The sequence below is a fragment of the Wolffia australiana genome, chromosome 7 (genome assembly GCF_029677425.1).
Source record: "Wolffia australiana isolate 7733 chromosome 7, ASM2967742v1".
In the NCBI taxonomy this organism is placed as follows: domain Eukaryota; kingdom Viridiplantae; phylum Streptophyta; class Magnoliopsida; order Alismatales; family Araceae; genus Wolffia; species Wolffia australiana.
The window spans coordinates 11,574,930-11,590,303 of NC_135841.1; the positions used below are offsets into that span (position 1 = coordinate 11,574,930).

At 41.6% G+C, this 15,374-nt stretch overlaps 1 protein-coding gene across 1 annotated transcript; it reads right to left on the reverse strand.

Moving 5' to 3' along the window:
• Positions 1–10,447: 10,447 nt before the first annotated feature.
• On the reverse strand, positions 10,448–12,877 carry LOC144706168 (mannan endo-1,4-beta-mannosidase 5-like). The gene is made up of 5 exons (XM_078579079.1): positions 12,302–12,877; positions 11,838–12,032; positions 11,644–11,766; positions 11,106–11,308; positions 10,448–11,040 (listed from the first exon to the last, which is right to left on the reverse strand). Exons 1-5 carry the CDS (start codon positions 12,614–12,616, stop codon positions 10,542–10,544), a joined length of 1,335 nt encoding a protein of 444 aa, XP_078435205.1. The 5' UTR covers positions 12,617–12,877; the 3' UTR covers positions 10,448–10,541.
• Between the last annotated feature and the right edge of the window lie 2,497 nt (positions 12,878–15,374).

Below are 15,374 nucleotides of genomic sequence, written 5' to 3' on the forward strand. Positions count from 1 at the left end.
CACAGTCGCTTGCCTGGGCTGCATCTATGACCGCGCCGTGTTGTCGCGCCTTCCTGCGCCGGCGCCATCTTCGTCCTTGCACTCGCCTCCAAGCCCATCACCGCGCCTAGTTTTGCCTCCATCCTTGTCATTGCGGTCGCCTCCGAGCCATCGCCGCGTCTACATGCGCTGTCGCCGTCCATGCCACCGTGCTTGCCTCCAAGCCCGTCATTGCGCCTAGTTGTGCCACCGTCCTCATCACCCCACTCGCCTTCCAGCCATTGCTGCGCCTACATGCATCGCCGTCGTCCATGCCACCACGCTCGCCTCTGAGCGCGTCACTGCGCCTAGCTGCGCCTCAATCGTCCTCGTCACTATGGTCGCCTCCGAGCCCGTCGTTGCGCCTAGTTGCATCGCTGTCCTCGCCCCGCGCTCGCCACTGAGCACGCTGCCATGCCTACGCACACCAGACGCATGCCTAGTGTTCTCTAGAGTAGTTTCGAGGAGAGCAATTGCTGGACGACCTGCCGCTGCCACTTCACCACCGCGAAGTACATGCGACCGTAGGATGAACCGCCTCGATGTCACCACTGATGCCTATCTCCGTCCGCCGATAGTTAGATTTAGTTAGTCACAACCAACAACATTGTAGCGACACCTGACGTCGTCGTCGTTGAAGTCCGATGGTCACGCGGTCACCATTACCTATGCGGCTGCCATGTGCTGCCTCTCTATTGATAAGCCCTCCTCTCCTTGTGGTGTAACACAAGCCGTTTAATCCTGACATGTCGTGTTACATCACATACCTCCACTAGCTGCATCAATCATCTTCCGATCTTGATCTCTTAACCCTACATGAAAATATTTTGGCGATCTCCCATTCTTCTATCTCGTGATGTGGAAATTTTCATGCTAATCCCTTTAATTTCTTCCAAGTTTCTCCCAAGTATTCATCGGGTCCTAGGCTCATTTCTTGTATGGTTTTCCTATATATTGTAGTTTTTGTTGGGTTCTACAAGCCTTGACATAGATGAATAAATCAAAACGACACGCTGTAGAAGATTTTTGCAAATCGAACATCATCATTGAAACCAAGAAACGAAGTACCTTTACACGGATAACATCTGTGATTTTTTGGATCCTAGAGTGAGCTGAGTCGACCTACTCAAGTGTGCATCATCTAGATGTATCCACGTGATCCTCGGCACGTCGAATCTCCTCCTCGTCATTGACGAGCCCCGTTCAATCTCCGTCATCATCATTACATCGTCCCGATCGCATCGGGGATGGAGAAGGGGTGAGGGGAGAGTGGAGAAGAAGGGGAAAGGACCTTGAACAATTCTGGCCTGGGTGAATTTCGTTCAGGGCCTTCCCTTATTTATACTTAGTGGGTATTTTTCATTAAAATTCCCCAAAACTTAAGTATATCTTCTGAAGTCCAAAAGACCATTTTGTGTGACCCTCTTGGTCGATGTATCAGTCTAGTTAATGACTCCACTAGCCCAATAACATTTATTGGTCTTCCAAATTAATTAACTATATCATCATATAGATTAATTAATGTCAGATCAATTTAACCCAATTGATAGGTCGAATCTCCAACACGTGCGGTGCCAAGCTACACCTCGTGTTCTAGAAGATACAAAGGAGACTGTATCGACTTCATGGAACCTGTTCTTCATCGGTTACCGTGTATGTATAGTCCCTCATACACTTGACGCTCTTTGGATGACGTAGGGTTGGTCCACTGTCAAACCCTAATTGGTCATCGGAGTTAGTACCAATGCATTCGGAAATCATGGGAGAACTCTTCTCCGATATTTCACTACCTTGGCCAAGGACTTCATCGCATCGTCTTCCTTGAGCTGTCACCTCTTATACCGAGGGTGGACAATCTCATCTTGTCCACTCAATCGTCTCTGTGAACTTCTTGATGTACCCGAACTAAGACCCTTCAAAATCCAATGGTTAGAGAGTCGTTGGCCATAGTCAAAGTAAAACTGTCCGTTCACAAGACGTCTTTGGTGTCTCAGGTCTAAGGACCACTTACACAACCGTGATGTGAATCGACCTGATTGACAGTTCGGTAAAATACCACTCAGGGATTCATACGAATCAAATCAGTGAACTCTTTCCATTAAAGAGCACCCACTATCTATCCTAAGTGTCTCCACACTAATGGCTATGGGACTGGCCATACTCATCATATGAATGAGGCTAGATAGTGCTATTCTATCTGGATACTTCGATGTCCTTCTCGAGTATCCTTCGAATATGAATATTTAGAACACATGCTTAAAGACTAATGATCTCCGTATTACGATCTCATCATAATTCACTAAGTACGATCATGTATTCATGGACTTCATTATAAGCATCACACATGCACTATAATGAATATGTTCTTCCAATGAACATCAAATGAGATGTGGAATGTGTGATTGGCTCGCCAGGCACATATATTTCCGTTAGTTTTTCCACATGAATTTTTTTAAATAAAGAAATCTCCATTTCTTTCGAACTATTAAAACTCACGAATAAATAAGAGAACCAATCACAACTTTTATCAAGAAGGCTGAATGGAAATAAACTCATCTTGATTACATCATTTGTGACGTTACAAAAATGAAGTGTTTGACAAATGAGAGCAAATTCTTCAAATGATCTATTTCAAAATTTGACCCTTTAGCAATCAGAGCATTAAATTTGGTTAGTGGTTCACACCCTAAATAAATGGAGTATTCATTTGATCTTCAACTTCTAATTTATCACATAATCCTCAACATCATCGTTAATATCTCTATCATTAGATTATTTCCTGAGTCATGATGTATATTTGTGCTTCTACCGGCCATTTCAATTAGAATTCATCAAAATGGTAAATATAAAAAATTAATAGTGGAAACTAGAAACATACGTTCTTGTGGGGTATAACAGAAATTTAATGCTCTGATTTAATCGAAATAGAGGTTACTTAAATAAAAGATAATCACACAACAAAGAGATTAAAAATCCCTAATGGCAATCATTCCCCGGTAACGATGCCAATTGATAAACTTAAATTAGAGTTTTAATTTATCATTGACACTTGAGTCAATGAACACCAATTTATAAACTGTTTCTCATAAAATAATTGGACTATTTAGTGATGAGCAAGGGTGATGTCGGACGTCGTCCGGTCGACACCAAATATGATTGTTCGGTGCCGATAAGGGAAAAATGTATTGGATTACAGCGGTGTCGTCGTCCGACGGTTAACCCTAGTGGGTTATGTAACTACAATGCAAGAGAATGCCCTACGTATCGGACGTGTAGGCTCTGACTCAAGGGAGGCGTCGAGCTCCAAGCTTGGACGGGAGTTTCCAGGTGACGGCGATAGTGGCCTCTCGAACCTCGTTAGAGCAACGAGGACGTCTACAGCTGAATGGACTCAATCCATTGAGCTCGCACGTAACGGACGTACTCGTCCGTACCGATAAGACACTCACAATTCGTAGTTATCTCTTGTTTGGTCCTCTCTCACCTACCTAGCCCGAGCGCGGTGGAATCAGGATGAAAGTATACTGCAGAGAGTAATTAAACGAGTGACGGGAGAGGGCGTACCTCGTCGACGGTGGCTCGTAGTGCAGGACTTCGCCTTCATCGGCAGCGATTCAGAGCGAGTGGAGCGGAGGGACGCCGGAGTAGACACGACGGCTCGACGTGCAGCGGATGTTGCCGGAGCGATGCTAAAGGTCGGCGGAGGGGCTGAAGACGAGTTCAACGGTGACTGCGGCTCCAACCAATAGACGAACGGGCTGGATGATAGGCCGGGCCGGTCAGTTCGATCGGGCCGGTCGGTTTGGCAGGTCGGGTCGTTCGGGCCAGTCGGTTCAGCCGGTCGTGTCGGTCGGGTCGATTGGGCCGGTCGGTTCAGCCGGTCGGGTCGATCGGTTCGACCGATTGGGTCGATCGGACCGGTCGGTTTGGCCGGTCGGGTCGGTCGGTTCGGTCAACCGGGTCGGTCGGGTCGATCGACCGCTGACCAGATCAAGGAGTCGACCGCGACCGAGCGGTCGGTCCGGTCGAGGACCCGTCGGCGGGTCGAGGCTCCGTCGGGCAGTCGATCGGCTGATCGATTGGTCTAGGGTCGACGGTCGGTCGGCGTCGAGGGTCCGACGGCGGCGGAGGGGCCGCGGCGTCGCAAGCGGCGACGGCGTCGGCGCGCAAGGATTGGAGTAGCGGAGGCCGGCGGAACCACGGCCTCGGGCACGGCCGCGGCGGTGGCGCATGGCCGGCGGACGCGTCGGCGGCGGCGGGCTGGCGGCATCGTGCGCGTGCACGCGGTGCCGGCGCGAGAGGGAAGACGGGTGTACGATGGCGGCGGCTGGCAGCTGGCGACGCTGGGCCCCCTCCTCTTCTCCCTTTCTCCTTCCTCTTCCTTCTCTTCTCCTTCCCTTGTGTTTTTCTCTTGACGAGGAAGGGAGACTAGCAACCTGTTCGACGAAATGCCTCAATGAAAATTACTGGTCTAGGGAATTAGGGGGCCCACCCTTTCCGTTATAAGGGGGGGAAGGATGGGCCCCTAATGGGCCAAAAGGGGAAGTCCATTAGGGGAGCCCTTATAAATGGACTCCCCCCATTACAAACAAAGAAAGAACAAAGGAAAAACAAAGGGGAATATGAGGGAGTGGGGAAAGAAAGGGAGAGAGACAAGGGGGGAAGGGTCAACGGATGGCCCCTCCCCTTGACAGTAAAATGACGGACGGACAAAAGACGCCGCGAACGCGGCAAAGCATGACGAAAACGGGACGAATGAGGACGGAAAAAGACAAGAACACGAGAGAGAGAGAGAGACGAGAAAACAGAAAGGATAGCTGGAGCGGCTTCACCCGGTCTTCAACGTCGAGGGCGCGCGGTGCGGATGACGTCGATGGCGTGCGCCATCAAAGGGTCCTCCCCACAAGGAACGAATCTTAGGGAAATAGCTCTTTCTATAGGGTGAATTCTAGAAGGTAAAAAGGATTATGTATAGCATAAGAGAAAGTGATTGGATGGAGATAGTGATCAAAATAGAGATAGCAGTAATTTAGGAAGACGGATGAATATCATACTAGTAACAGATTGTGATCAAGAGATTAGACACTATAGCTTAGGATGGAGGAAGACGTGAATGGTGGCGGTGAGACGAGATGAGAAGTAATGATAAAAAGTAGTTGATAGAGGGTTTAATAATCTAGGGTATACTAGAATATATGAGAATGGGAAGGTGAGACAGGATGAAGATGATAGTGTGATGCGTGGTGATGAAGGTAGTAAAATAGAAGTAGAGTAAGGAGAGAAATAGGGGATATAATGATTTAGGTTTTCTTATACAGTGGGAGAGGGACGCATGATGAGATTGTGATGGTGAAGGTGATACATTAGGTGGATGGTAGGTGATGATAGATAGAGATGATAATGGATGTTGATGATGGATGACAGAGATAGATGATTAATCAAAATATGTTGAAGAATAAGCAATCTAAGGCAATAGGCTAGCCTTAGATCCCTATGTTCCGCCAGGATCAAGGCATCTTCCTGATGCAGATCAGCCTCCCCACGTCTCTTTTGATACTCTCCAAGCCTTAGAGACATAAATAACACCTTGATGAACCTTCAAATCTTCACTTTCTTTCAATTTGCCTCTCTAGGAGGAAGTGATCTTAAAGATATTTTTTACAAAGATCAGGAGATCAATTTATAGATCCAAAGATATCAATGGATATACGACATAAAGACAATACTGCCCTTCTTTTCAGTTAAATTAGAGTTCTGGATTGTCCAATATCAAGCTTAGACGTTTGTCAATTCTTAGTTGTTGATTTAATCAAAATATTTCTCTCTCCTCATCCTCATCAGCACCGTCATGTCATTCTGTAAGAGCTTTGTCTTGTTGATGCATTAAAGGCAATCATTGGCTTGGATTGCCTCATGTCATCCTCGATCAACAATTCTCGTTGTGCCACGTGTTTCCTTTTTAAAAATTAAAATTAAAAGATAACTGTCAAATATTAAAACTAATAAGTATGTCTCATCTGACGTGGCAATGCGTGAGCGTGTGCCAAATCAGTGCATTCCCTTTAAATCCAATGACTGGATGATACATGCACGCCACCTATATGCGTGCATGTATCATCCAGTCATTGGATGATACACAAGATGAGATGCAACTTTTGGCCAGTCAACAAAGATTTTTAAGCCTTCTCACCTCGGTCTATGCATAGCATTTATACGCAAAAAAACTCATCTTTTTTTTTATTGGGCTACGTCATCCTCTGTTGAAAAAAGCTAAGAAAAAAAGAGTTAATCATTAAATACCATTCTGGGATCTCTAATCGTGATGGCATAGCAGTCTACGATTCATGATTGGTTGACACTTATCATTAATGAAGTTTAATGATTGGCAATGACCAGTCATTAATCTTAATATTTGATTGGTTTCTATTTGACGAGTCGAATGGTGACACATCGGATTATAGAAAAAAGGCTTAAAAAGATTCCAAAATTCATATTAAATTAAATATAATCCCAATATATATATTTTGTCAACAAATTCAGGAAAAATATTTTTTGACTTAGAAAATTATGTCTTTATGAATATAATGTCAACAAATTCAGGAAAAACATATTTTCACTCAGAATATTATGTTCCTTCAGAAATAAATTGTTAGGAAAATTGCTAAAATTACTTGAAAATGTATAAAATTAAAAATATCATTTTATACATAAATTTAATCATTTTAAGTGTGATAACACACATATGTAATATATTTAATGCAAATAAACATGTAAATATGGTCAGATTAACCTACTTAACATACACGTTATCATTCACCATCTAGATGAATCCATAGCATCCTAAACACGGTAAATCTTCACTTCTTGATTTATATGAGCCTTGTTAGTTATCCATGATCACCATTCTAATCACATTTTAAGTGGAGGGAACCTAATGAGAAAATGAAGAAAAAGGATGGGCACCAATACAAAATTTGATTCAGGGATTTATTCTATTTATACTAAGATATTTTTTATAAAACACTTACTCTTTAAGTATAGCTTTTGACATCCAAAAAAAACATGTATGTGTGACCCTCAGCTTATTTATGTAGTCAGAAAGCTAATTACACATTCAAATCTTCTTAAATATTCAATAATGCACCTATTCCCGATCTTATGGTGAGTATGATCGATCCCATAGCTATTTGTGTGGAGACACCAAGGATATGCACTAGATACTTTTTGGAAAAAGCATTCACTGAACTTATCAGTACGAATTTCTCAATAATAATATTCAGAACTGTCAAACATTTTGATTCATGCCATTGTTGATTCATACTCCTTGGAGATATCATATGGATGGACGATTATCTTTTGACAATGACCTATGAGTTTCTAATTATATATTCTAAATATCTTACCGTGGTTGTATCACGAAGGTGTTTGAGGATAAAAGATGGGATTGCATGTCCTTTGTATAAGAGGAGACAATGTGATGAAGTTTTTTGCAAATGTAATGTAATATCATGGAAGAATTCTCTAAAGATTATCCAATGCATCAGTACTCAATGTGATGAACGACTAGTAGCTCATATTGTAGCTCATTGAGATGAAGAGATTTGACATGCCACAGATTGCATAGAGATGTCTAGAGCTGGGTAGTTGAACATGGATAGGTCAACACGAATTGTTTCATTTCGCATGCAATTGCAGATATGATCCATGCTAAGGGGAATCAGTCATCACATATTTTAAATTATTTTAAGGGCTATTACAATTCCATCTTTATTTCATTGTGAAAATTTTTAAAGGGTCTTAGAAACCAATAAATATATCAACATATTGATTAATTTATAAAATATTTATCAAACCTATTAGATAAATTGTGTAGCTAGCCCTTGGAGTGCCAAGCTACAAATTGTGATCTAGAAGTACTACACAATGTTTAGGCACTAATGAATACACTATCAAACGTACTCATCAAATGAGGGAGACTGGATAGTTCAATTCTACCCAAAAATTTTTGTGCCTTCAAGTAGCCTTCAAATATGAATACACGTCAAAAGACTAGTGTTCTGTGTATTATAATCTGATCATAGTTCACTTAATAATTTCACATATTCATGGACACGTTTTAAGCAACAAACATGTGTTATATGAATATATGATAACGACAAATGTTAAAATAGATGTGGATTGTGTAATTGGCTTCCTGACCACATATATTTTCATCAATGCATATATATAATGTTATCTTTCTTAAAAAATTATTAAAATATCTTTAAAAGATCATATTTACCTGAGGGACATTGCTAAGGGACTAACTCAGAGTTAAGTTGGGGGATTATTGATAACATGACAAAATTTCTTATCATTGTAGGCTTTTTATATGATTTTAGACATCTGAATCATGATTACATATTTTTATTAATAAAAAATTCAAAATTCTTGAATTTTAATTGAATATCATTTTCTTCATATTATAGAGATGTTTTATCAACCATGCTTGAATTTAAATGTGCTTATTGTGGATATTTTTCATTAGTTTGACAATTACTGTGTAATTTTAGTATCACGTGTGCATGATTCTAAGAATTTAATTAGATTATATCAGGAGTGAGTTAGTCTATGTGAATCTGAAGCTAATTAATATGATATAGAACCGTAAAATATGAATTTTGGTTTAAGGCTTCAAGGAAGCAGTTAGAGAGGGGTGGGACGTAATGGCTCCATCTACCTATCCCTCAACTGCCTCCTATAAAGGTGCAAAAAAATTTCAAGTGAAGGACATTTTAGTAGATATGTCTGTGTATGAATAATTCTATTTTCTCCAAATTTTCTTCTTTCTCGACGTGCTCAAGTAGTGTCTATTCAGGAAGGACAGAGCTCTCCACGATCTGGTTGGTTCAACAAGATAGAAGTGCTTGAATTGTTTATTTATTGTCGTTCCTCTTTTTGGAGTGAATAAAGCATGATCCTGGTCAAATATAAAGATCCCAATTGAGAAAGAGGTATTGTGGGTTCAATGCACACAAACGTTTCCTCCACTTTCTCTCTCTAACCTCTCATTTCTTCCCTTTTTTCTCTCAACATTATGCCACCTCTCTCTCTAGAACTCACACACAATCTCTAGTTTCTGATGAGAAATGATTAGCATTTCCCTCTGTCTTCCCTCCCTTCTCTCTCTCTCTCACGTTCTTTTTCTCTCTCCTCACTCAACCCCTTTCTTCGACTTTTCTCCTCTCTCTCATGTTCTTTTTCTCTCTCTCCTCACTCAGACCATTTTGTTTGACTTTTTTCTCCACCTGTTCTCGTTCTTTCTATCCGCTCTCTCATCCTCTTAATTTCCCATTATTGGTCTATTCCACCATTCTCTTCCTTCTCTAATTTTCTTTCTTTCTCTCTTCCCTATAACTTCTGAATTGAATTTTCTCTTAACCTCTCACCCTCACCTTTCCCCAAAACTCCCTCCACGTGAACCACCAATCTCTCTACCACTTTCTCTCAAACTGTGAATGATATATTTTCTTTGTAACTGCATGTTTCTTTTATTTTAAAAGGGGTATGAGCCTGCTTGTATGGACACTTTTTGCTTGAGAATTAATGTGAATTTTTTTGTCAGAAAAGAGTGATTCTCTAGTGATTTCCTGGTGATAACAACAACGCGACGACTACTGCGATTTATCATCTTCAACATTGATCAACTCCTCTTGGTTTTCTCCTTGCCTCTCTCCATACCTTTTCATCTCCATCATTTCTTTATCATCTTACCCTGGACCTCATTGAAACACATCCCTTCATCTCACCTCCATCATCTCCATCTTGTTTCTCATTGTCTCCCTTCTAATCTTCATCAATTCTCGCGCCTTATCCCATCCACTGTAGAAGTTCATTTTCCGCACTTCTTCTCCACCCTTCTCACATTATACATCAACATCTTCCTCGCCGACCAAATCTTACACTCCCATTTTATCTGCTTCCCACACCTTCTCCTCTCTTTATTCACACCTGCTCGTGGAGCTGCAGATCATCATCAATCAAGGCCATTCAATATCAGAACAATCATGCTATTGGCTCTAGTCTTTGAGGTACATTGTGACACCTTAAATTTGAGATAATTGTTGGTTCATGATGATTGTTGATTTGCTCTGAGTGGCTGTTAATTGTTGATTTTCACTGAGATAGTTGTTGGTTCATGAAATCCGTTTGCTAAACTCTGATAGATTGTTTCGAATCTCCTACTTCCGTTAAGTTAGGAATATCATAAGTATTCCCTAAGTGTCATTTTTAAATCCCTGCTCCATCAACTTAGTGACCTTCTATAGTATTAAACCGAATTCAAATCACCCTCAAGTAATACTTAGTTAATATTATTTGTGGTGTTAAATTATCGACTTCACGAATTCCATTTATGTGTCCCACATCAGATTCTGTGGCCAAATTTCATAAAAAATAAGACCACGTAGGTCAAACCACATTTATTATCTCCTTCTCCAATCGTAAGATAAACAATCAAGTCTATAATTCAATCAATGCGCCGGCTACTTCTTAGACTTCGAGGACCGACCACGCGGACGACCAACCGCGCCAAATCGACGCCCAGGAACGAATCCTCTTGGCGGCGAGCTCATCTCCTCCTGTCGCTGCGGAAGCTCATCATTAGAAACACTTATTCCCGCCATTGTCTGTCGAAGCGAGTTCATCTGGCGAGACTGCCGGGCAAGAACAGTCCCGGTCTCGGGCTCCTTGGACAGGACGATCTCATAACCATCGTAGAACGAATCCATTCCCTCCGCCATTAACTGCCAGACCAGCCCTCCCGCAAAGGCCCCGCCTTCCTTCGCAAACCCGTATATATCGTCGTAAACGACGTCAATATAGGCGTCTCTCTCCTGCGTGGTGTACCCGGGGTCCTTCTTCGACATGCCGAACTCCGCGAATACCAGAGGCTTCTTAAGCGCCGAGGTTGCATCATGCCAGTGGCTCCACATCCACCGCTGCACGAAGCTGTCCTGGGATTGCTCGCCTTGCCCTGAAAGCCTGATCAGGGATACATGTCAGATTTTAGGGTCTTAGGATTTATTTTGGGTGAGTAGTTTGCTCACCATATGTCCGGGTAGGCGTGGATAGTGGCGAAGTCTATGGTGGGGAGTTGGTTTGTGCGGATGAAGTCGGTTCCGACTTGGTATCCTGGGTTGTACTGCTTCCTGTCCGGCGACGAGTCACCGTAGAAGCCTTCCATTCCCACCTCCAGCAGATGGTTGCTGTCCAGAGATTTGGCGAATGCTGCCATCTCTTCTACCCATGCCTGTAGAAGTAAAGCCTCAAAGTTTCAGCTCTCTCTCTCTCTCTATGTATCTCTCTATCCATCCATGCATACATATATCTTTATATCTTTGTATTCTTCTATCTCTTCCTCTGTACTCTCCCTCTGTCTCTCTCTCCATCTATAAATGTATTTATATACCTACTTACTCATCTATCTTTCAGTGCTTTTATGGATCTAATTAAAATATCTCTGTATCTAAGGTAAAATATTCTCTCTTTCTCATTAGCACCTATCTCTGAACCCATCGTGCCATTTTTTTTTACTTGCTCTACCTTCCTCTTTCCAGCGTAAAGACCGATGAGAGAGAAACTCACATGAATGGTTCCGCCGGAAGAGTCCACCTCGCAGCGGGGCTCGTTGATCAACTCCCAGGCCATGATCGTCGGATCGTCCTTGTAGGTCACATTGGTCACCGAGTTGACTCTCGCGAACACCCCCTGTCGCAAAAACAAGAACTAATTTCACAACCGCTCTTCTTGCAGCGTCGCGAGGTTTGATTTTTCAGTACCTCGACGTGGTTCTTATAGTACCCTTTGACTGCTGGGTTGGTGTAGAAGTCGTCGGTGCAGTTGATGGAGACGCCCTCGTTCCGAGCCCACTGCACGTACTGCCCCCGTCCCCCGAAATCGTCGAAGTTGTTGACCAGGCTCAGGATCAAGCGTATGCCCTTCTTCCCCGCCTCCGATATCACGAAATCAAGGCCCTGCCACAGACCAAAGCTCATCACTCATTATTAAAACAATGATCGTATAAGGTAAACTACTCTTTAAGAATGGCGGATGCAAAAAACATCATCAGAATTAAATCTAATGCGCCCTCAGTCATCACTCATCATGTATTCCGTTGTGTTCACAACCGTCTACAGCCCGGTTCGTCATCTGTTCAGTGCAGCCCCTAGAACGGCAACGGAACAAATTCCCGTTTCGTCCGTCGGCCAGCACCCACCCTTAGTAGAAAGGAAAGGAAAGAGACCTGAAAGACGGACTCGTCGTAGACGCCGGGGGAGATCTGGAGAGCTTTATCACCGCCGTCGCTGAAAGCCCACGTCCTGCAAACGCCGAGCCCCGCCGCCGCGCCGCCGAGGACGTCTGAAACCTTCGACCGCTCGCTGGGCTCCGCCGCGACGTGCAATAACCAGTAAGCGTTAAATCCGTTGAACAAGAAGGGAGCGCCATCGACAACGAACTCGGCTCCATTCGTCTTAACGAACCCGCTTTGCACTGAGCCGACGAGGGCCGATAAGACAAGGGCGAGGTAAATTAGTAGAGCTTCGCCGAGTCTGGCCATGGCTATCGGCTATCAGTTTACGAAGAAAGGTAGCGCCCTTACAATCAATCGGGTAGAGGTTTTAACTCAGCGGGCAGGCAGGGAGACGCTCAGAGCTCGTCCGCGGGCTAAATGTGGTGATGAGATAGGCGCAAACGCTTAAAGATTTATAGCCCGTGGGGTTTTCGGTGGTCAGGTTATGAAGTAAAGAAGCATGTTTTCTTTTTTTGGAAAACTGTAAGGCGTTGATTGGAGCATGGGGCATGGCGAGATCCCGGTGAACGCTGGCGGCGGCCCATTCTTCTTCTCCGGCGACTGGAGGGGGTTTATGAAGCCAAAATAAGAAAGTACACTGTTGTCGTGCATGTGTAATTACGTAATTTGAGGACGTCTCGGCGGAATTTGCGGAAGTCTGTAGACGACTGTCTTCTCTACAATGCCTAGAAAATGGTACAAGTTCGTATACAAATGTGGAGATTGGCCGTCCTCAATTCGTCATGGACAAACTACGGCAGTTATTGAAAAACGCAACCAAGTCTCATTTATTTAATTTCCATTTGTTTGTCGCGTCACAGGTCAGCAGACCTGATATTGAGGGGTGATGTTTTTGTTTCTTGCGGCGTATAATTATTATTATCTTGTAAACTGACTTTACACTCGTTGATGAGGTTAGCTCACTATTTATTTTCAACCCTACTTACTAGAGCCCCCACTTTTAAGTACCATATTTCCTCTGATCACTGTGGGCCTTAAATGACATCATGTTTTTCGAACTCATATTAACTAACTCATCAAAGTGCATTACACCGAGATACACAACAAAAAAAATTCTACTGCATGTAATTATAGGAGGATGCCTATACTCAACAGGTCAAGAGCGAACAGTTCTCCTGCATGTTATTCTTGGACGATGCCTATACAACCCAGTACTAGAGTGATGAATAATGTATTTTCAAGGCATCCATCTAGGCATAAGTCATCTAATGTCCGAAGATGAAAGCCCCAATTTACTGTTTAAGGTTTGACAGATAACTTACTAAATTAAACATGAAGATGATCCGCACCTCTAAAACTTTTTGGTCCTTTACCATGTATGACCTTAAGCGTATCTTTTTTTACTCAATGTACTAATTTAAAGTATTTGGATTTCGGAATTGTATATGGATATTTATTACTCATAGGACTCGGTCATCGATTCTGCAACCAAACATTTGTGCATGTTGTTTTTTATGGGTACGCTGTAGAAGGCAATCAAATGACTCTCTTATTATGTCTTGACATTTTGCAATTTCGTCTGTCATGTGCTCCTCTTGAGCCATGAGTTTCTTTTTCACAAGAAAACATGTTTGGGGCAGAATGCTTGACTGGAAATGAATAAAATTTAAGTTTTATATCATTATGTGATACGTGAGTGCTGAGTTTAAGTTTTTTTTGTAATGTCTTTATGATTTTACCTTCAATACTTCCACCTTCATTACTAAACTATGTCTTTATGAATTTACTTCAGAAGTGAAAGTCATATCCCTATGGAATAAGTTACTGATGTCTGAGAGAGAGAAAGAAGTGGAGGTAAGAGATTTAAAAATAGAATTAAGGGATCTATTGAAGGGAGAAATATAGGGTTTAAAAATCAACCGTACATGAAGAAATATTGGAAAGTAAAGAATCATCATTTTTTATTGAAGTTAATAACTCCAAGGAAATTAGTAAATGGTTGTCAAGAAGTGGAGCAAATATGGATGAGAGAAATCTTGGGTTGAGTGATGATTATGGGCTAAGAAAACATATGAGAACCAATAAAATTAGATTTTTCTTATAGAAAAAGCATTGAGAAATTCCACAATGATTTAAGAATTGAGTTTTCATATTTTCTGAATCATTCTAAGGGAGAGAAACAAATATTTTGAATCCTATCTAGATAATGAAAACAATAGTGAAACTTCTATATTTAATGAACTTCACCATGGGGTTAATATATTTTAGTCTATATTAGACGTTTTATACCAGAAATAAAACTCAAAATTTTATTTAATACCATGATAAAACCAAGTATTCAAATACAATAATCAATGTGGAGAAAGGACATCATTTATCCCCAATGAATGCTGAGAAAATATCAAATAGAAAAATAAAAGATAATGATAATGCCACTTTTGAGAAAATATCCAAGATGAGAAGATATATATATATATATATATATTGATTGATATAGATATATAGATATAGATAGAGATCGAAAGATAGATAGACATATAGACAGACAGACAGATAGACAGACATATAGATAGATAAACAGATACATAGACAGATAGATAGATAGATACATGGACAGAAAGACAGATAGATAGAGGGGGAGAGAAGTAGAGATAGATATATAGATAGAGGAAGAGAGAAGGATAGATAGATAGAGGGGGGAAGAAGGAGAGATAGATATATAGATAGAGGAAGAGAGAAGGATAGATAGATAGATAGAGGGGGGAAGAAGGAGAGATAGATATATAGATAGAGGAAGAGATAAGCATAGATAGATTGATAGAGGGGGAGATAAGGAGATTTATTTATATTTATATATATTAGAGAGAGAAACGAAAAATATAACTTGTATTAGTTTTAATTCAAGTAAAATATCTTTGCTCCAATAAAGTCAAGCATGATCGTTATGATACAGATAAAACATCATAATGACATAGGAATTTTCAGTTAAGATGTATAAAATTTTCTAAATATATAAATAAAAATTTATCTTTATACAAATACAGATCATAAACTATATAGTTGA